The sequence below is a fragment of the Phaseolus vulgaris genome, chromosome 3, assembly GCF_051622355.1.
Source record: "Phaseolus vulgaris cultivar YP4 chromosome 3, ASM5162235v1, whole genome shotgun sequence".
Classification (NCBI taxonomy): Eukaryota; Viridiplantae; Streptophyta; class Magnoliopsida; order Fabales; family Fabaceae; genus Phaseolus; species Phaseolus vulgaris.
This window is the reverse complement of record NC_143500.1, coordinates 9,659,037-9,682,443: the sequence shown is the minus strand read 5'-3', so window position 1 is coordinate 9,682,443 and position 23,407 is coordinate 9,659,037. Positions and strand designations below refer to the sequence as shown.

The 23,407-nt window shown below is 38.7% G+C and overlaps 1 protein-coding gene across 1 annotated transcript; it reads left to right on the top strand.

The window, feature by feature from the left end:
- The first annotated feature begins 501 nt into the window (after nt 1-501).
- On the top strand, nt 502-3,613 carry LOC150028663 (paired amphipathic helix protein Sin3-like 3). The gene is made up of 8 exons (XM_090300040.1): nt 502-578; nt 1,018-1,170; nt 1,295-1,584; nt 1,854-1,932; nt 2,213-2,362; nt 2,629-2,726; nt 3,166-3,302; nt 3,551-3,613. The coding sequence occupies exons 1-8, from the start codon at nt 502-504 to the stop codon at nt 3,611-3,613; spliced, it is 1,047 nt and encodes a 348-aa protein (XP_090156166.1).
- The last annotated feature ends 19,794 nt before the right edge of the window (nt 3,614-23,407 follow it).

Sequence of the window (23,407 nt, the reverse complement as noted above, 5' to 3'; positions counted from 1 at the left end):
TTATTAAAAATAATTTTTCACAGCTTAATAGTTAGTTATATTATATACATATGAAAAGATTATCATAAATTTATAAATTTAAAGATATTCAGAATTTTTATCTAACAATTATATTGAATTGTTTTTCGAAAATTCAATCTAAATAAAATATTGTGATTTTGGTTTTCAGTTAATTTAAATTTGAGATATTTGATTTTGGATTTTTTTATAAGTTAAGATTATATTAAATTAGAAAGAGCATAGTTGTTATTAACTTTAAACATAATATAACTTCGGATTAAAAGCTTCAAAATCATAAATTCAAAACCAGTGAAGCCTTATGAGTGATCTCACATCCATTCTGTAAAACTGTTGAGTGAGTTTGAAGTTTGAAGTCTCTCTTTATTGCAACAAATTATAATTACATTAATTTACAGTGAAGTAATACAAATTTGGTTTCTTGAATTTCTTGTTAGAATATGTTTGATTTATTTATCTTATTTTTCATTGCTATTGTTAAGAATGAAGAGGTTATGGAAAGACGGTAGTTCTATTTCACAACCGAAAAAGCTCGTGGTGTTATCTCCTCTAACAAAACAGTAAGTTCATGTTTCCCTTTTTTTCTCTTTAATTTTCTTTAGTTGATCTCGTCCAATAGTTTATACTTAATTGTTAAACAATTTTTTTGAAGATCACATCTCGACTACAAATAAAATTAATTTATAATAATAAATATAAACATGTTACGATATCTATTAAGAATTGGTGTAGTGTTTTGATTATCAAGCTTCTTGTGCATGTTTGGTTTTCTAAAAAATTAGTCAATTTCTCAATTAGTGTTGTTGTCATCATTAAAAAATATATCAAGTTTATAAAAAATAGAAATGAGATTGTATTTATAAAGTTAGAGTGCATTTATGATTCAATCTTGTCATAGTTGCTCTTCTACACTTATGTTATATTTAATGGATTAATAATGTGCTAAATACACTATATCTTTCTGTATTGATCTTGATTTATTGATGTTATGTAATGAAGCAAGGGGCAACCAGAAATCAAAAGTGGAGGTGAGCATAGACTAACCGTAAATGATGGTCTGACATATGTCAATTTAGTAAAAGAGGTGTTTCGAGATAAGAAAGAAAAGTATCATGGCTTTCTGGAAGCTATGAAGGACTTCAAGGCTAAAAGGTTTGAATATGTTGTTCCACTTTCTCCTACCTCCAATATTTTTTTTTCTTTGTCTATTATATTTTCTTAGAGAAAAAATCTAGATTTTATTATCTGATTATTTGTCTCTATTGTTCATTTATAGAATTGATACAATTGGTGTCATAGCTAAAGTAAAGGAGTTGTTTAAAGGGCACAAAGATCTAATTTTGCGATTTAACATTTTCTTACCAAATGAATATGAAATTAAACTGCCATTGGAGGATGAGCAACCTCCCCTTGAGAAGCCCAATGAATTCGCACAAAAAGAAGTTGAAAAGTGTTTGACAAGTGCTGATAACAATCACAGGAGATGTGGTGCAAAAGAAAAGAAGCCTATAGAAGATTCTTCTGTTTTTGAAAGTCCTTTGAAAAGTGATTATATCAACACTTCTGGTTTTGAATTAAGAAATGTTGTTTTATCTTAAACAAACTCAATGAACATAAATATAAACATTTCAGCATTGGAAACATGTACTTTTCCAATCTCATAGAAATGTTCACTCTCTAAAACTGTTAACTGAAAGTTTGAAATCTCTCTTTATTGCAACAAATTATAGTTACATTCTTTAGAGTGAAGTAATGCACTTTTACTTTCTTGAATCTCTTTCTAGGATTGGTCTCTTTTTGTTATTATTTATCATATTTTTCATTACTATTGTTAGGAAAGAAGAAATCAAGGGATGATGCTAACACCAGTTCACAACTCAAACAACCCGTTATGCTTACCTCTGAAAAAAAACAGTAAGTTCACATCTTCCTTTTTTTTGTCTTCAATCTCTTGTTTAGGGGACTGTTTTGATTCCTTCCAAAAGTTGTATTTTTTACGAAAGAATAAGTGTATTGCATTGCCAAGGTTGTTCTGCAAGTTTGGAGTGTGAAGAAATAGTCAATATCTCAAAGCATTTTTATTGTCATGGTTACAAAAAAGATTTTTAAAATAGGAAAAATTTGAGTTAATTGCTTTGGAGTATTCTATATTCAATGGTTTTAATGTTGTTTTTTTGTGTGTTGTGTAATGAAGCATTAGTCAAACACAAATTAGTAGTGGTGATGATCAGAGACTAATCATAAATGTGTTGGCATATATCAAGACAATAAAGGAAGTGTTTTCAGATAAGACAGAAAAGTATCATGACTTTTTGGAAGTTATGTGGGATTTCAAGGCTCAAAGGTTTGAACAAGTTTTACTACATTAATCAACTCCAAGATTTTTATTTTTCTTTGTCTGTTATAATTTATTTAGAGAGAGGATCTGTTATATGATTATTTGTTTCTCTGTTTTTATCATAAAATTGATACAGCAGGTGTCGTAGCAAGAGTGAAGAAATTGTTTAGAGGGCAAAAAGATCTAATTTTGGGATTGAACACTTTCTTGCCAACTGAATAAGAAATTACACTGCCATTGGAGGATGAACTACCTCACAAAAAAAATTCTAGTTGTAGGGTTCAAGACTCTGGTGCCAATCATGATACTGATGAAAATGTTGGCATACAACCTAGTTCATCTGTTGTTGAGGATATAAGCTCTATGAAAAGTGAGTATATTAACACTTCTTATTTTAAATTTAGAAATGTTTTTATATTCTAAAATAGATTTTATGAACAAAAATATAAAAATGTCCGCAGTGCAAACATGTACTTGGATATTATAAAAAAAAGAAAAAAATCATTAACACTTGGAAATTAATCTCTAATGAAAAATATTGTTGTTTATTTTTATCTCATTGATAATGGAGGTATAAAAAATGTGATATTTCTATTTATTGGACTATATAAAATGGAGAAATGCATTGTATTGTGTATTTAATATCTTGGTTAGGTTGTTTACATGTTAAAATGTTAGAATTGTGAGAAGAAGAATCATTTGCATAATGTTTGTTATTTTTCTATATTGTTTTATTTGTTCATTGATAATTTTAGCTCCTTATTTTCCTTTTATGATTCACTTTATTTTTTAAAATTTGGTCATCACAGGTATGTTTAGCGGCGTATTTGGTTACCTTGAAGAAGCAACGGAGAGATTACGAAATCCAGATGATTTTAAGGAATTTTTGAAATACATACGTATCTACAGCAAGGAGCTAATTACCCAAGAAGAATTGAAATTATTGGTATGATTTATATTTAAATTTAAATTATTGAAATTATGTTTTCTCTTTTTTTAATCCACTTCGGTTGAATATATATAATTTAGCTGGAATTGAACATGAGCTTTAATAAAAAAATTTCATGGCAGGAAAAGAGAAACAAAACATGTACTGGACTTTTTTTTTCCAACAATGTTTGAAGTATCATTACACTCATAAAACCAATCTAATACTTTAAATGATTTCTAAAATGTAATTGGTTATTCTGGTAGGTGGGAAATCTATTTGGACAATATGCAGATCTTATGGAGGGATTTAATGAATTCTTGTCTTAACGTGGAAAGAATGGTAGTGTTCAACATCAAAATAAATTTTCACTTTTACTAAGTCTAGATTTTCACTTTTTTATAGCATGAACTCAAAGAAACATTTTTAGCTTCGTATTTGTCCAACAAAAGATCTTAATGTTTTATATTCACCAGACATCTAATGGCAAGAAATGGCAAGAAGAAGATCTACCAAAACCATAAAACTAGAGGAAATGGATCGAGATCGTGACAGTGATGACAAGATGAAAGAAAAATAATGTTTTAGTTTATGAAAAGCCTTTATATTCTTAATATAAAAGACACCCTCTTATATTTGTTATTTGTGTAGAAGAGAGAGGGTGCATGAACAAATGTGTGCAATTCTGGTAGTATACAATTTTGAATCATTAATATAAAGTATTATTTTTATGTAATCATCTTCTTCTATTTGTGGTTTTTTCCTATAACATTGATGGTATGACATTGACTTATATATTATATAACATTGATGGTATGCTTGTTTATAGGTTTTTGTTTAAAATTTTCATGTACTTATCAAACTCCTTTATGTTAAGTGGTTTACTGAATCGATATGCTAAATTCTTTTTTCCATCTACATTTTCATTTTTATGTATTGTCATCGTGTTCAATGATCTCTCATGATTAAATGATATCTTTGCAAAATATGTTTAGATTTCAGGTATGATTTTGGTTCTTTTGTGTGATTGAGCAATACCTCCATTATTATAATAATACAATGGAATTAATTTTAATGAATGAAATGCACCTAGTTCATAAATGAACTTTTTCATTCAAAGTGCTTTCTCAATTGTCTTACTAGCATCTATATATTTTGCTTCAATTGAAGTATTTCTCATTGATGTATCTCTTTCTTCTTGTGTTTCATTACAATCCTTCAAAAGAAGATTTTTCCAATTCTTATTAGTAAATATCCTCTTTTTAGAGTTTTTCATGTCATGCCTATTTTAAAGATGGTATCAAAATATAATCTCTTCATTATTGATATTTATAAATCTTTATTCTTAAGACACAAATTGACTCTCTTAAATCTTTCATGCAGGACTATTTTGAAACTCAAATATTTTTGTATTTCAGTTTTGGTATCATTCCTAATGAGTAATATGTCATCCATGTAATACGTTTACAAAATATATACTCTATCTTTAACTTTTTATAAATACAAGTTCTTCCTCACATCTAACCAAATCAAAATTTTCAATCATTTTATTAAAGAAGTCTAAAACTATCAAATGATTTCTCTAAACAACATCTATAACCGTCAAATAATACATTTCTAGATATATCGTAGAAATGGTTCAATATCCTAGGATCTACAAGGCTCAAACTCCTAGATCAAGTGACAGATTGGTGATCATCATCGCCTCTCAAGTTCAAGCTTGTGATAGGTAAATAACAATTAGAGTTCCACAAATTGTCAAAAATGATCTTGTAGATTAAATTGTTTGTGAAGAATATGTCAATGTTGGACAATGTGTTAACCAACCATTTGAACAACAAGTTCCTTAGAAAAGTAATGAGACAACCTTATGAAAATCTATTGGAATAAAACACCCAACAATTCGTAATGATTATATAGTGTATCTACAAGAATCGAACTATAACATTGGAGGTAAAAATGATCTTTAAACATTTTTGCAAGTCATAAATTTTACATAATTAAATTTGTGTTATAATTGTTCGTACAAGGGCTAAGAAACAATAATCCTTCTTTTAAGCCGCTGACTTTTTGGTCTTCGTGATCCTCTAGATCTCCTTTCGGGTTGGACTCTCAGTTTGGACTCTCGGGATGGACTCTCTATCTAATCTTTCGGTTGACCTTTCGGCCTGGACAATACAACAACAAGATGGTCTTTTGGCCACACTTTAATCTTAATAGGGATGCATGGGAAAGAAGGTACATGCATATTTTATTTTTAGTTTTTCATCATTATTTTTTTATTTTCAATTATTATTAATGTTAAAAAAAAATTACACTTGGAGGGACTAAAAGTCAAAATCCTTCAATGACAAAAAAGTTTTAACCACTACATCAAACAAATTTTCTTATCATATTATAATTATTATTATACTTATTATTAATATTAATATTAATAATATTAATAATAATATTATTAATTTTATAATGTTAATAGTATGCATACCTAATCACTCTAGTCCGTAGATAAATATCCACCAACTTTAGTTTGTGGGTAATACTCATCAACAATCGTAGTTTGTAGGTAATATTACCAACTTTAGTGTGTAGGTATTACCTATTTACTGGAATCTGTAGGTAATATCCACCAACTTGAGTTTATAGGTAATACCTACCCACTCTAATTCGTGAGTAAATTTGAAAGTATTCTTGCATATTTTTCTTTAATTTTTTCATTATTCTTTTATCTTTTCTTATTATTTATGATTATTATTTACTATTATTATTTATGTTTATTATTTATGAATATTAATTATGATGATTATTTATAATAATATTATTAGTATTATGCATATAACTATTATGATTAATATTATTCATATTATTAAGATTATTTATATTCTTAATATTATTAAGACTATTAATATTTATAATATAATAATATAAATAAAAATACTAATATTATTAATAATGTTAATAAAAATATTTATATTAATAGTAATATTGAATTTACTTACGGATATGAATTTGTATGTAAAAATGGTGGATAATGTTAAATTTACCTACATATAGATATCCGTGAGTCATAATCCATAGGTAATGCTAAATTTACCAATGGATTTAGATCCATATATAATATTCGTAGATAATGCTGAATTTACCTACGAATTTAGATTCGTGGATAATAATTTGTCAGTAAATTTATTTTTTTAGTGAAAGAATTTCAAAAAAAAAAGTTATATTATTATTAATGACTTTATTAGAAGCTTTGCTTGACAATTTGACGTATCTCTTTTTGTAGATGAAAAAAATATTTGGAGGAAGAATAACACATAAGGCAAACTTAAGAATTTCAAAAGAAGAACTCAAAGAAGCAAAAAGGATGAGATTCAACCCTACATTTGCTTAGCCATTTAGATTTGTTGAGTGAATTTGAGGTTATAGCTAGTGTATGGACAAACCAAAAATAAACTTTCATTTTCTTAGGCATAAAGAAATGTACCTAAACTTAAAACATATAAAGTAAGGACATCACAAATGATAAAGATGTTCACAAACCAAACGCCGAAGATAAATCAAGGAGCCTATGCAAATTTTCCATCAACTACCACTTTGGATGGATTTATCTGAGATAAATCGATGGAAGGATAGATGACGGCAATCTGCTCCAAAGTCACCTTGAATCCTACCCCATAAAATCTAGTCATGTCATTCTTCAACATCTCAATGACTTGCTTCAGATTGATGATTGTCTTGGTCATATCGGATTCTCGCCGACTGAATTTTTCTTTTTCGGCAACAAGTTCATGTGTCTTTTCTTATACACTTTTTTCCATCTGATGAACTCAGGCATGAAGGTCAAATTTCTCCTGAACCCAGCGAACCATCTCGAAACGAAGGCGATGGACTCCGACGGCTTCGGCTTGAAGCCAACCTACTTCCTTTTGAAGGTCATTTGTTGTGATCAGTGGGCTCATCCTCGCATTCAACCACCTTGATGAGGTTCTCATTAGACTTACTAATAAAATCATATTCTCAGAAAGTTCTAACCTTTTCCCAAGACGTATAGGAAGAATTTTCTTTGATTAAATTTTTTGTGGCTCAAGGTTAAACAAAAGCCCATTTCAGAAAATGCAAAAGCGAACAAGTAACCAATGAACACAGTAAAATGCAAAAACAAACATATAACCAATGGACACAGTAAAACCACTCTCAGAAATATGTTTAAACGAAGAAAGGAAGGTGAAGCGGTGCTGAAGACACAAAGGAGTATGGAAGAGCTCCAATAGCGAAAGAATAGAAGAGGGTAAAATTGAGGGGAGAGTGCAAAATAAGGGATAAAGGGGTGGAGGTTAATTTTGAAAAAAAAAAACTGAAAAGTTTACTTTCTACTATTCATTGGATGAGTGACACATATGCATAAACCTACATCTAGTCATAAAGTGCTGAGCCATGTGTAAAAACCACTTCTGATTCAGGGATCTTTTCAAGCAAGTACAAACAACCTCATCGTCTTAAGATTCGACTCGAGACTATGGGTTGTGTAGATATGGGTTATATTAGTTATATGAACTATATGATTTTCATCGAATATAAACCCGATTTAAGGTAATCGGGTGAATTGTTGTTGTGTTTTGGCTCGGTATTATTTTGACAAAGCGAGTTTTTTACTCCTAGTTTATTTCCTAGAATTTTGCTAATATATCATAGATTCTTCATTTATTTGTTACATGGAAAAACTAACGAAATATTAATTGGTGAATATATTTTTTTCAGATGGTTTTTTTTATGAGCTTATGAATTGATGCATTTGTTATTATTCAAATATGTTGTGATATTATTCTGATAAAGGGGAAGAGATCAACCAAAAGCTCTATAAATAGAGGATGACTCTCAAAGGGCAAGATAAATTTTGTTCATGCAATACATACTACATTAATAAATTTTAAGGTCTCATTTACTTGATCGTCGAAGTAGTGTCAACAAGTGGAGGCGCCCTCATGTTATGACTTTCAGACATGTAAGAAATGGAGTTACAAAGAGATTACTTAGCAGACCGCCTCCAAACTTCTTACCTTCAACTCGAAAAGAACAAAATATTATTAGTATTATTATTGTAATTATTTTTATTAATATTGTTATCATAGTTAATAATATTATTAGTATTAATATCATTGTTATTAGTTTAATTATTATTAATATATTTATTAAGACTATTAATATTTTTATTAAGACTATTAATATTTTTATTAAAATTATTATTAATATAATTAATAGTATTATTAATATTAATATTATCATTAACAATAATAATATTAATATTAATAATAGTATTAATAAAATCATAAATATAATCATGATAAAAATAATAATGTGATGAGATCCTGATAGTTCTTTAATGAATATTAGTGAAAATTTTAACTTTCCCCACCATGTGTAATTTTTATTATTTATTATTTTAATATTTTTACGAATTTTTTCATAGATAAATTCAATTTTTTTTCGTGAGTTTTATTTAATATATTGTCGAAAAAAGTTCTTCTATGAATATATTATTTCTTTCAATCACATCATTTTATTTTTACTTGCATAAAGAATAAATGCTAAGCAGGTTCCATAATGCTTAAAATCCAACTTAATTTACAATCTTTTTAACAAGAACCAAATGCCATTATATACCTTTTTTTTTATAGTTTATAAGATCAATAATTAACTCAAAAGGACTACCTCAACACAATTGTTATATTCATACTTCATACCTAAAACCAAACCAAACCAATAGATTAATTCATTCCAAGTTTTACCAAAATCTTAACTCAACTTTTCTACTTCAATCTCAATAACCATTTCTAAATTATCTACTTCCAAAAACTAATTTTGTTAACCTCTCAAGAGGAAGATAATAACATTTCAAGCAAAAACTACTTATTTAATCAAATACCAATTTCGACTTCATAATCAATAAATTCTAAAATTAAAACATCTTATTTTATAAAGAGTAAATTCTATCAGTTGAAAAAGTTATTTAAATTTGTTGATAACTATGAACCAAAATTTTAAAATGTAATGAACAATTTATCATTGCATTCAATGAGCGGTAGTATCTTTCGATGAAAACAAGCATTTTTTTCTTGACAATATTCATGAATGCATTAAATATTTTAAAGTAGTAACGTAATATTTATTAATTAGTTTATATAAATTTCTTATCTATTTTTCACATACATTAATTATTTCAATAAAAGTTAGTATCATAATTGATGTTTTAATTTCTTTACATATAACATCTTTTTAGCAATTTTAATTCTTTAAATAATTTCAAATTATAATTCTCAACTTACATTAATGAAAACAATAAAAACTAGCACATACACTGACACAGATACTGATATGACACGACACAGATACATACACGACAAGACACGAAGATACATATAATATTTAAAATGTAGGATATGGAGACAAAAATCTATATATTATATAATTTTAAATTATATAAATTGAAAATAAATATTTATGTGCATTAAGTATGTTTCAGTTTTTTTAAAGCAGAAAGATGTTTTTCATGACTGGTTCAAAATGATTTGTTCCTTATTTTTATAATCATAATAAAAATTTATACAATAAATTTGAGTTTCTAAGAAAATTAATGTATTTCTCCTTTTTAGAATGGTGTTAGATCCCTGCTAGAATTGTCAAAAATCCAACAAATATTTTTTGAATTTGACACTTCACCGATACGTGTCTTATGAGTTTAGTACGAGTATTGGTGTCTGATACGTATGTTCGACACGAACACACCATTTAAGAAGAGTGTTAAAGCTTCATAGATAGCTAGACTTGGATGTATTAAGTTACCTTTGTTTGATATGTTCATTTTAGCGATAATGCAAACGAAAAAACATATAGAACTAGTCATAAAAGTGATTTCATAATTTTTAAATATTAAAATAAAAATATTTTATAAATAAAATATAAAAAATGTAACGCATAAAAAAAAGAGTAAGTAACAGACCCCCCAAACCTTTCTCTCTCCATCTCTTTTCTCTCTCATACCTCATCTATTCCAAAATTTGATCACACCATGCTATAACTGAGGATTCAAGGTATATTTCTATCCGATCAGATTTTCAAACAAAGTAAGTTCAATTTTATTCTAAAGATCTTTTATTCTTTGTTTTTCTCTGTGATTTAGTCATCAATCTTAGTGGGGTCATTTGAGAAAAGTGTTTCTCTCAACTTGATTAAGCTCATACTAAAATTTGGTAATGTTTGGATAACTTGGTTTATGTCCCTAGATTTTAGAATGGTTCCCCTACCTGAACAGAAATTCCCCCGGGATAAGAAATTACAGGACGGAAGCTAATTTTAACTTTTAATAGTTCCCTAGGTTAGAAAATCTGAATGTGGAGGGGATGTGATCCCAAGTTTAAATTTCTCTTGCAGGGATGTTATTTGATAAAATTGTTTGATTTTATGTTGTGTGAACATGTATAAATATTATATTTTGATATTTTTGAAGTTAAATATTGTTTTCGATGTTGGAAAGGTTCTTGAATGTTATAATTTTTTAAATGTTATGTGATGGAATGATATGTATTATATATGAATTATGAAAATTGTATGAAATTGATGTCACACATTTGGGATAATATATGAGTTATTGTTTGATGGTACATTAAGTACTAAAAGTCTATGTTTAAGAGAGAGATCATCTAGCTTTACTAATGATCTAAGTCATATAGACTAAGATATCAGGTGGTGAAAAGCTGATGAGGGAGTTCATACACACTGGGTATCGTTGTAGACACTCGGTGTTGGATGTTTGAACTTACCCTGATCCTTGATGTATGGATTAGATGTTAGTCTTTGGTAGGGACATACTTAATGAGTCGTCTGGAAGACGATGAATGTGTAGTCAATATGATTGAAATGAAATCAAAGTACTATGAATTGAAATGAAATCCAATAATTGTGATTGAGAAATTGATCCATGTAATTTGGTTTGCTCTTTTGATTGAATTGCGTATATTATAATTTTTTGTTTTAACTAGCTTACCCTTACTTTTCTTTTGTATTTGAATTGCGATAACTCTACTATATACACGAGCAGATGATCATACAAGTGCAGGAGAGCTTGAAAGGCTTTAGAGTTTTGTTTTGAGCTATAGAACTGTAAATATTAATATTTCTATAGGTCCTAATCATGTATTAGAAATGTTTTGAAAAACTACAAGCTTATACAAAAATATGTAAAACTTATAAGCTATAGCTACTCTAATTATTGTAAAACTTATGTAACTTTAATTATAAAATAAGACTTATATGTTATATCCATTTATACATTTACCAACTATTTTATCAAGTAGTTAATGAAATCAATAACTTAACTTATCAGTTTAAACCTTATAAACTAAAAGGGTATTAATTACTAGTCAACTTATCAACTAAATATTAATTTATTTATTACTAATTAATTTATTAGCTAGTTTTTCAAAAATACGTTAAACTGTATTATAAAATAAAAGTTTAAAAGGTGTTTTTCTGTGTTTCTTGAAGTTTAGACTACTCTGATGATTGAGTTTTATGAGGTTATACATGCTATGGAGGAAACTCAAAAGATTGGGCTTACTAATGTATGGCTGGAATGCGATTATGCTTTGGTTTGTCTTGCGTTTATTGTTAGGACTAATGTTCCTTGGATGCTTCGTAATCAATGGAATACTTGTCTTAACTATGGTGGGAAAATCAGGTTTAGGGTTACTTATATTTTTCGTGAAGGAAATGCACGTGGTGATAAGTTGGCTAATTTAGAATTTATTCATAGATGTTCCTGCCGGTTGACCAGGGTGTGTCTTTGTGGGCGACCTTGCCCATCAGCTAGGGACACCTTCCTTCTGGTAATCTGTGAGCACATGCAAAGAAGTGGACAAATGGGCGCCCTAGCGGCCGTTTGCACTCCGACGCTCAAGTCAGCTAACAAGGAACACCAAAATTCTACACCTCCGTATCGGAGCACCGTGGATGGCACTCTGAAGGTGGTAAAATGAACTGTGTATTGTGTGCTGTTTCTGGTTCTGGCAAACGATCCTTCTCTAGTCCCTTGTGCGTAGCATAAGAGCTCGAGCAAGCAACTAAAGTGTGTTTTCGTGAAAATTCGCCAGAAGTTCCCTCCCTGCTTCGAACACTCAAAAACCCTTTTAACGCCACCCTGCATTAAACACATCTTAAAGCGCATTTAAGGCGCTTTAAGGCGCATTTAACACGTTTCCTTAAAACCTTTAATGGGGGCATTTAAAGTGCTTTAAAGCATTTAAAGCGTTAACTGAAAAACATACCCGATGAGGAAACATTTAACGTTTCCTCATTTACTTTCTCTGCTAACTTCTCGTTGACTTACGATCTTTCTCTGACTTGATTACTATCACGCGTGGAGGGACCTCGTGGCGCCGCATCCCAATCTTAGGGACATTCCGTCGCGCGAGTTCCCTTCTTCTCGAAGTGCCGCTGGCGCAGGGGGTGACATTCTGGGTGCCAACTCATGCTCCCAAGGTTTCAGTCACTTACCCTGGGAGTGTATCTACCTTCCTCTTGCACCTCGCCCCTGGTTCGTCCCTGGGCATGACCCTCTCTTGGGTCGTATCTATCCCAGGGAGCACCCTGAGGTGGCGTGGGCTTCACGAGTTGGGTTGCTCCCTACTGGCGCTAGTACCATGGCCTTGAAGCCACCTTTCTCTTCACTTTATTACCGTTTCTGAGCTAGGCGGGCCCGAAGCCCCGTGGCGTCACTCCCTCCATGGTCTTTCCTACCCATGGATATCGGGGAGTAACACTGTTGGTGGCTTGCTTGGCGACGCCTTATCTTGGCGACACCTTGTTTAGGCGACGCCCTTCCTTGGCGATGCCTAGTCTTGGCGACACCTTATGTAGTCACTCTGTTGACTTCCTTTCTTTGGGGCCCTTCGTGTGGTCCCACCATATGTTGACCTTGGCCCCGACGTTGACTTTGACTTTGGTCAACGCCCGGAGACGGGACGGTACACAAGCCCCCCCAGTCTTGTGCTGATGACTTGTCTTCAGCGAAAAGACTAAGGCCTCGCCCACGCCATCCACGTGGCATCCTGGTGACGTGTCATTCTTGCTGACGCGACATTCCCCGAACCATTGACGTGACATTCCTGAGCAGTTGAAATGTTCTTAATGGCTGATGGGACATCCTCTGAATCGGGAAAAGTAACCCTTTTTGGGTCACTCTTAATCGCTCGCCACGTGGCCCATCACGCGGTCATCATCCAAAGCCTATTGCGCTCCCAGCGAGCGCCTAATCCTACGACACGTGGCATCATCAAACGGTCACCATTTGTTGCCTCTTGCGCTCCTCGTAACGTTTAAGTTACCCAAAACCCCGCGCTCGAAGCCACTGTTTCATCCACACTCTTTGCATTCTCGCACTGTTCATCTTCTTTGAGTTCTCTTTCTGCAGTCTCCGTTCTCTCCTTCGCACTTCCACCTCTCACCTACTCCGATACTCAAAGGTACGGTTTTTTCCACCCTTGCTGACTCTTCTCCTTCGCTGTTTTGCTTTGTGTGTGAATGAACTGCCTGGGACTGTTTATCTTCTTGCATTATTGCCCTGTTCTTGTGTTTCCCTGCCCCTATGTCTTTTTCCTCTTCCTTGCGTGGGTAGGTCTCGTCGAGGGTTCCTCTCTTTCCCCCTTTTTTCTTCTTCAAAAACCCCTTTTCGCTAAACCCTTTCTTTTTCTTCATTCTTCAGCTCTTGAGTTGATGGCGAAAACCAAGACTACTGCTACTCCACCACCCCCCAGGTCCAACTACAAGGAGGAATACCGATGGGCCTCCGATGAACTCCTTGCGGAGTGCTCTACATTAACCTCCGTCGAAGACGTTGAGGCCCACAGGGGGGACCCCACGCTCTACAATTTCAATGCCTTCCACAAAACCCACGACTCCCACATCTTCGTATGTCGTGTAAAGCCGGGGGAACCCGTTTGTGTGGACGAAAGGGCTACTGGGGGAAGTCCATTCTTCTTCGTCTACCAAATGGTATTCAAGCGAGTGGGCCTGCGTCTCCCCTTTACTCCCTTCGAACGGGAGTTGCTTACTGAAATCAACACCGCCCCTGCCCAGCTTCACCCCAACAGCTGGGCCTTCGTGAGGGGTTTTCAAATTCTTTGTGGGTATCTGGGCATCCCTTCCTCTGTGGACGTCTTTCTTCACTTTTTCGAGGTGAAGAAACAGGGCAAAAGCCTTTGGATGAGCTTCACTGGAGTCGCCGGTCGCATCATCCTCACCCTCTTCCAAAACTCATTCAAGGGGTGGAAGGGGAAGTTCTTCAAGGTGCATGCAACTAAATTCGATCCCACTGCACTGGAGGGCTTCCCCTTGTACTGGTCGGAGAAACCCATATTGACCAAGCCCCTGGCCTTGAATGAACTCGCCCCCGCTGACAGGGAGGTGTGCAAGGCCTTGGCTGGGCTCGGGGTGGTCTTCGACACCGCCAACCTCATCGCCAACGAGTTCAATGCTCACGGCCTCTCCACCTATTTTGGTACTTGCTTTTGATTTCACCCCCCTAGAACATGCTTGTACTTTGCTTGGTCTCATTTGAATGTACTTGTATTGTATGAACCGTCGTGGTTATATGAACTTACTTGCATCGCTTGAACCACTGTGGTTGCCTGCATGTGCTTGACTGCTGCTCCCATTCTGCCTCATCTGAATTAGTCTTTGCTTGGTTATTTTGGCTGTCGCAGGTTCGGTAATGGCTTCTTCAAGGCGCCTCGCACTTGCCAAGTTCTTGAAGAAAGCAAAGTCCACCAAAGAAGGTGGGGACTCCGTCGTCCTCGACGTGCCGCCCACTACTCCCCCAACTCCCGTCACTTCCCTACCGAATCCACCATCTTCTCCCTACCAAACACCTACCTCTCCTCCTCCCATTGCTGCGGTCCCACTGGCCGTGGCATCAACACATGCTCCAGCACGCCCAGACAAAGGGAAAAGGGTGCTGAAGATAAACTCTGATAGTGAAGATTCAGGTGGCGCCCTGGTCTTTAAAAAGAGGAGACCTGCAAGGGTCCCTACCCTACCAACCGCGTCTCTTGGTGTCGGGAACTCTCTAAGGGACGACCTTCCAAGCGCTACATCGCCTTCGCCTCAAGCAGTCCAAGAAGAAAAAGATGAAGGGGTCGAGTCGATTCCTCCGCCGCTACCCCTGCCTGCAGCAACTAAGGCTTCGGGTTCTGCCCCTCCCGCGCCGGCTCTTGCTCCTTCTCCCCGCGAAATACTGATTCCCCGCCCCGTCTACAGGCAGTTGGCGCAGGGATTCACTGAAGGGATGTCGCCAGAAAACCCCAATAGGGGAGGAAGCATGCCTTACTACATGGAGGCGTTCCTGGCGGTAGCACTCGATTGGCGCTCCCAGGCCTAGAGTGTTGCCAAGGGGAGGGAGGCCCTCCGAAAACTGAAGCAAGAGATGGGGGCGGTGAAAAAGGAGAAGCAAGCTTGGGGGCTTAGGGAGGAAGCCCACCAAGCTTCACTGAAGCTGGCCTAAGAGGGTAAGGAGGTAGCTGAAGCATACGTGCGTGAGATTGAACAAGCGTATGCAGACCTGCTAGCCCAACTCACCTCCCACCAAATCCAGAATATTGGTTTCCAAGAGGTGGCTGGTCCCTCCGAAGTGCAGCAGAAAAAACTTGAAGAACTGTACGCTGTTTGGGGGTAGAAGCTGGCTGAGACTGAGGGCGCCCTGGCGGCGAAGGTCGAAGCCTTTGACCTTCTCCAAGCTGAAGCCAACAAGCTCCAGGTGGGGAAGGAGTTCTTGGACAAACAGCTGGCGTCCAAGGATTCCAGGATCAACGAGCTGGAGAGGGAAAACCAGGAGCTCACTGGCGAGATGACGGGCGTGTTCGAAGAGGGTTTCAAGGAGGCTCTGGTTCAAGCTTCTTGCGAGAACCCAGGGATCAATGTCTCGAACTGCGATCCTACCCACCACGTCGTCGATGGGAAAGTTGTGCCTCTTGAACTGGGCGATTGAACTGGAAACCCTCAGCCTCCATCTTTTGCTCTTTACGTTTTTCCTGCGCTTGATAACTAAGTAAATACTTTGAACTATTTGTATTTTGTTGGAAAAGTGGGTATTAATTGACATTATCCTTGTCCTTAATCTTCACTTTAACACTTGCATGTTTCTGAGGAATTAAGTGTTGTTTGACTGCTATCTTTACCTTTGTTCTTCATTCTTGTATGCTTCAACTGCTTCGCCTGTACTTCTATCTGTTTCTTTTGCTATACTGGGCGAACTTGTACTTATGGCGCTTAGGTAGCACGTAACCTTCTCTTCTCTTTCTTTTACGCATCACTTCTAACTTTCACCTCGAAACTTGTTCCGCCTTCGTATCTGCAAGGGCTCTACCTCGTGAAGGCGCTGGCTGCTCCGCCATTGCTCAAATGCAAAAGTTGAACTTGATCTCTTTCGGCTTCGTCATCGCTCGAGGGTGTGGAGGCTCGTCTGTCTTCTGTACTGAGTGTCCACGCTCGAGAAGAGATCTGCTCTGGGCCTAAACACTTGGGACAAAGTCGCGCTTCAGTGCCCACGCCCATGGAGAGGCCTGTCTAACAGCGCCGTATCGTCCATGGAGTGTCTTAAACACCAAGGCAATCTGTCCCTTAACTCTTGGTGCTTGGCGCCCACGCCTGAGGAAAGGCCTATTACAGTAGCGCCGTATCGTCCTCAGGGTGTCTAGAAACGCCAAGCACTAGACAGGCTTGAAGCCCCCCATGGGATCGCTCCCTCCATGGTCTTAACTTCCCATGGGTATCGAGGAGCAATGCCGCTGATGACTTGCTTGTCTTCTGGCGATTTCGCCCCCCTCCACAGTCTTTCCTACCTGTAGGTATCGGGGGGGCGACGCCATCAGTGCCTTATACCGGCGACGCCTTCAGCGTCTTATACTGGCGACGCCATCAGCGTCTTATACTGGTTACGCCATCAGCGTCTTATACCGGCGACGCCCTACCTTGGCGACGCCATGTCTTGGCGATGCCTGGTAAGGTCAATCTGTTGATTTTGGCCTTGGCGTTGACTTTGACTTTGACTATGGTCAACGCCTGAGGGCGGGACACTTGCTTTAGCGAAAAGCCTAAGGTCTCGCCCGCGCCATCCACGTGGCATTTCCCATATTGTTGATGGGACGTTCCCCTGTTCGACTTGATCTTGACATTTTCTGAGCCTTTGATAAGATGTTCTCTTCCTCGCCGGCGCGTCGTACCCTCGGGGACTCTGTCGACACGACGTTCTCTGAATGAGAACAAGTGACGCTAAAGGTCGTCTTCCCATCTCCTGACACGGTGCTCCTTTTCGTGTCCTTTGGCGCCTCAACTGTAATATTTGGGTCTTTGAAATCCCGTACTTGCACTCATCATTTCTGTGTTTTTGCATCTTCTTCGCACCGTTCCTCTTCCTTCCAAAGAGTTCGTTTCTGCGTTCTTTTCTCGTCGACATTTCCCTTCTGCACTCCTGCCGCCCCTTTCTCCTTTGATCTTTTGGTTCTTTCACCAACAGCTGGAGCCAGCATGTCTACCAATCCTCCTTCCCCTAGAGCCAAACCTCAAGATCTTTACGCGTGGGCCTCGCGCGAGCTCCTCGATGAGTGCTCTAGCCTACTTTCCTCCAGGGCCTTAAGGGAACATGTGGGGGACCCGTGTACCTATGATCATCGTGCCTTCGCGAAGAGGCATGATGACGATATCGCCGTGCTCCCTTGCACCTTAGGGGAGTCGGTGTGTGGGGATGAGAGGGCCAACAATGGAGTCCCCTTTTTCTACTTTTAGCAGGTGATCTTCAAGAGCGTCGGCGTGCGCCTGCCCTTCTCTAGGTTTGAGAGGGAACTATTAACGGAAATCAATGCTGCCCCAGCCCAGCTGTATCCTAACAGCTGGGCTTTCGTCAAAGCCTTCGACATACTGTTTGGTTTCCTGGGGTGTGCACCTTCCGTGGACATCTTCCTTCACTTCTTTGAGGTGAAGAGGCAAAGGAACAACCTTTGGGTGACCCTCAGCAAGGTTCCCGGCAGGGTCCTCCTAACCCCCTTCCAACACTCCTTCACAGGGTGGAAGGGCAAGTTCTTTAAGGTTTGTTGTTCCAACCTCGTGCCTTCCGCCTTGGACGGTTTTCCACTGTACTGGGTGAGGGAGATAAGGGCCTTGAAGTCCAGGCCTCTTAAGAGGTTGCCTTCGAACGACCAGGAAGCTTGTCGGATCTTGGCTGGGGCGGGGGGTTTTGACGCTGCCGCCTTGATAAGTCTGGAGTACAACGCTGAGGCCTTGGAGAAATATATATGTACGAGAGATTATCTTAAAACCTCCCATTCTTCATCTTTACTGGATTTTTGCATGACTTATCTTGTGGTGCCTTTACCATGCTTGTCTCCTTTGGTGCAGGTTCGAAGATTAACTGACAACAAAGGTCGCAGTTGGCCCAGGCGTTGAGGTCAGAGAACGGGGCTTCATCATCATCCCATTGAGACTCTGGAGGCCACTGAAGGGTGGCCTGATTTCGCTTTTCATATGAATATAGGGCGTGTACATGATTGCCCTTTGTCTAATCTGCAGTTGTCACGAACTTTATTTGTAACCCTAACTCTTGATCTACACTTTGGCTTCGTTTAAGCGCTGCCCATTTTATTTTTGCGTATTTGCATCTACTTCTGCTTCTTCTGCCATGTTGTGTGCGTTACCTCCGGCACTCCCCTCCATTGTTTTTAGGAGGGTTTATTTTACCTGTACTGAGTGTCCACGCTTAAGGGGAGGCCTGCTCTGGGTGCCCTTAGTGATGTGAATGTAACTACAAGAACACATGATTCTTGACATTCTTAGGATCAACTTGAGCTGGATTTGAAAGGCACTTTACTTTAGAATTGGATCAATGTTCTAATTGAAGAACTCACCAAAACTTAGCACCAACCAAGACTCATATGGAAGTCCATGTATTGTCAAATTGAATCAAAACACAAGGAATGAAGAACAAGAATTCAAAACTGGACAGAATTGAAAAGCTAGCTACTGAACCAAAAAGAAACAAAGAACAAAGCTGGAAAAGTAAATGTAAACGGTAGAAAAAGAAGGAAAACACTAGGAATTAAAACTACCGAATGGAAAATTGAAGAAAAGGAAGAAGAACACTTATAGGAAGATGCTTGTTGGATTTTGAGAATTGGAAGAAGCCATTCACGCCACTTGGAACCTTGAACCAAGATAAGTGATGGAGTGCCACCACTTGAAGCTCACCATAGCTCACAAGATAAGGCAAAGAAGAAGAAGACTCAAAACTCACAATTTTCTCTCCAAATTTGAGTATAGTCACTCTACTATAAAATTCCAATCTGAATTGTGAAGGACCTAAGCCCTCCTTTTATAGGAGTAAGGGCTGGTCATTTACATAGCTTATTCCCTAAGCTACCCAAAAAACTCCTAAGATCACACCCCCCTTACTAAGCTCACTCCCCAAGCTTCTAGAATTTGCTAAACTAAAGCCTAAAGATGCTTTTACAAAAGAGGTGTCTCATGTTTCCCTCTAAGCACCTTTCTAAACATTATTCTATATTATTTACAATTTAAAAGAAACTATAAAGAGAGATATTTAATATGAAGCCTATTATTTGAGAGTTTGTAGACTTCTTTATCTTTAGGCTTGATCTTCTCTTTGACTTCTTTTAATTTGTGAGAAGACTAGAAGGAAGAACTTCAAATGTGTAGGTGTCTTCATTAAACACTTAGTGTGTCTAACACTAGGGACAAAGTCGCGCTTTGGTGCCCACGCCTATGGAGAGGCCAGTATAACAGCGCCGTATCGTCCATGTAGTGTCTCAAACACCAAGGCGACTGGTCCCTTATCTCTTTGGCGCTTGGTGCCCACGCCTGAGGAGAGGCCTATTACAGCAGTGTCGTATCGTCCTCAGGGTGTCTAAAAACACCAAGGCGAAGGCTCCCGTCCGACACCGGGGCTAGTTATTCATACTTGAGGAGGGGGCGTCCCGAAGGAATCCCTCAACCCCTGCTCAAAGACTAAGACTCTCGGATTTTACCTTATCGAACATCTGATACCGGGGCTAGCTATTCATACCTGAGGAGGGGGCGTCCCGAAGGAATCCCTTAACCCCTACTCAAGGACTAAACTCTCGGATCTTGCCTCGTGTTGGACATACCTGTTATCTTGACCTCTAGGCGCATGCAAGCACTCTTACCACTTGCTTTGAATTCCGATGTCATCTCCCCATTTGGCGACATGTCATTTGGCGACGCCTGATCTTGTGACGCCTAACCTTGGCGACGCTTGATCTTGGCGGCGCCTCGTCTTGGCGATGCCTTATCTTGGCGACGCCTGACGCTGCTTTGAGTCTTTGTCTTTTATCTCCTTAACTTTTGGTCTTACACTTCGAGCGAGAAGAGAAAAAACTGAGACAAGGTTTTCTCGAACTTCTTTTTTTACTTGGGTGACCTCATTAAAAAACCCCTGAGAGGGAAAAAGAGTGTCCCCTTTACAAATCGTATTACATTACTCTCCACTAACATAACTCAACTGAAATAAAATTTCAAATTGGCCGCATTCCAACTGCGCGGAATGGGACCTCCTTCCAAAGTCTCTAGATTGTATGAACCATTCCCCTTGGCTTCGGTGATTCTGAAGGGTCCGGTCCATTTGGGAGACATTTTGTTCTCTAGCTCATATGGGTGAGCTTTCCTCATGACTAAGTCACCAACCTGGAATTGTCGGGGCTTCACCTTGGAGGTATACTGTCGCTCCACTCTTCTCTTCACTGCCTCAGCCTTCATTCTTGCTTCTTCCCTGGCTTCGTCCAATAAGTCCAGATTCACTCGCCTCTCTTCGTTGGATTCTTCAGCCACAAAATTCTGGTAACGTGGCGAGCTCTCGTGAATCTCGACTGGGATCATCGCGTCTGACCCATATACTAGACTGAAAGGCGTCTCCATGGTGGAAGATTGGGGCGTGGTGTGGTATGCCCATACAATCCTTGGCACTTCTTCTGCCCACACCCCTTTTGCTTTCTCTTGTCTTCTCTTCAGCCCTCTCAGCAAAACTCTATTCGCTGACTCTACTTGCCCATTTGTCTGGGGGTGTTCGACTGGTGCGAACACCTGCTTGATGCCTACCTCTGCGCACAGGTTTCTTAGCTGTTGGCTTGCGAACTGGGTGTCATTGTCGGATACCAGCCGCCTAGGCACGCCGAAGCGACACACGATGTTCTTTCAAACAAAGTGCTGCACTTTGTGTGCAGTGATCTGGGCCACGGGCTCCACCTCTATCCACTTGGCGAAGTATTCAATGGCGACGATCAGGTACTTCATCTGCCTTATCACCAGGGGAAACAGGCCTAGGATGTCGATTCCCCAAGTATGAAAGGGCCATGGACTATGTATGGATCTCAACTCCTCTGGCGGCGCCTTGTGCCAATCAGCGTGCCTCTGACACTGCTTGCAATGCTGGGCGTGCCGCACGCAATCCTCTTTCACTGTTGACCAGTAGAAACCTGCGCATACCACTTTAGAAGCTAAAGACCTTCCTCCCACGTGGCTCCCACAGATACCTTCGTGGAGTTTCGCCATTATCCTGATGCACTCGTCGCCGCTTACGCACGTTAGGATAGGGTGTGTAAACCCGTGTCTGAACAATACCCCGTCTACCAGGGTATATCTTGCGGCGTTCCTCTTAATTTTCTTGCCCTCCTCTGGTTCCGCTGGGAGAATCCCATCCGCCAGGTATCGTCTGTATGGCGTCATCCAAGTGTCTCCTTCGGCTAAAACATATATATGTGCATGCTTTCCTTCCTCGGTTGCGTCCGCGTATGTGCTGATGCGGGGCGTCTTCATTGTATCTTGAGTCAAGGAACGATGATTCCTTGGTCTCCCTCTCGCTGTACAAATATGGAGGACGTCCACCCTGTTATCTTCCACGAACTTTCGCGGAGCTTTGAGCGTCTCTTGGATTACTGTCCTCTGTTTTCCCCCCTTGCCTGAGCTGGCCAGCTTGGCAAGCAGGTCAGCTCTGGCATTCTGCTCCCTTGGGACATGTACTAGCTCAAGAGCGCTAAATGCTCTCTTCAGCAATTGGACGTACCTTAAATACGCCGCCATTTGTGGGTCCTTGGCTTGAAATTCTCCCGAGACTTGCCCTGTGATCAGCTGTGAATCACTCTTCACCAGGAGGTTCTGCACACCCATCTCCTTGGCCAGGAGCATCCCCGCGATCAGTGCCTCGTACTCAGCCTGGTTATTGCTCGCTTTAAAAGCGAAACGCAAAGCTTGCTCGATCAGCACACCATTGGGTCCCTCCAAGACTATCCCTGCTCCACTTCCTTGTTGATTGGAGGAGCCATCGACCGAGAGCAACCACTGTGATCCTGACTCCACCTCTTGGTCACCTCCGGGTGAGAGCTCTGCAACGAAATCCGCATATACCTGTCCTTTGATAGATCCTCTAGGCTCGTACTGGATGTCAAACTCCGACAACTCCACCACCCAGCGAACCATCCTTCCAGCAACATCAGGCTTCTGTAGTACCTTCTGGATAGGGAGGTTCGTCATCACCACCACCGTAAAACTGTGAAAGTAGTGGCGGAGCCTCCTGGCCGAGAATACCACGGCCATTGCTACCTTTTCCAACGACTGATACCTCGTCTCTAGGCCTTGTAAGGCCTTACTCACGAAATAGATGGGCTTCTGTACTTGGTCCTGCTCCTGGACTAGCACATAACTGATGGCCTGTTCTATTACCGCAAAGTATAGTCGGAGGGGCACGCCTACCACTGGTTTGCATAGGACGGGTGGTGTCGCCAAGTACTCTTTTAACTTGATGAAAGCTGTTTCACACTCGTCGGTCCACGCAAAGCGACTATTTCTTTTGAGGCACTGGAAATAGGGGTGTCCCTTCTCCCCTCCTGCAGAAACGAACCTTGATAACGCTGTCATTCGCCCTGTCAGTTGTTGCACTTCCTTCACCGATGTTGGGCTTCTCATAGCGATGATGGCTGCGCACTTATCAGGGTTTGCCTCAATTCCTCTTTCTGTAAGCATGAAGCCCAAAAACTTTCCTGCCTCAACCCCAAAGA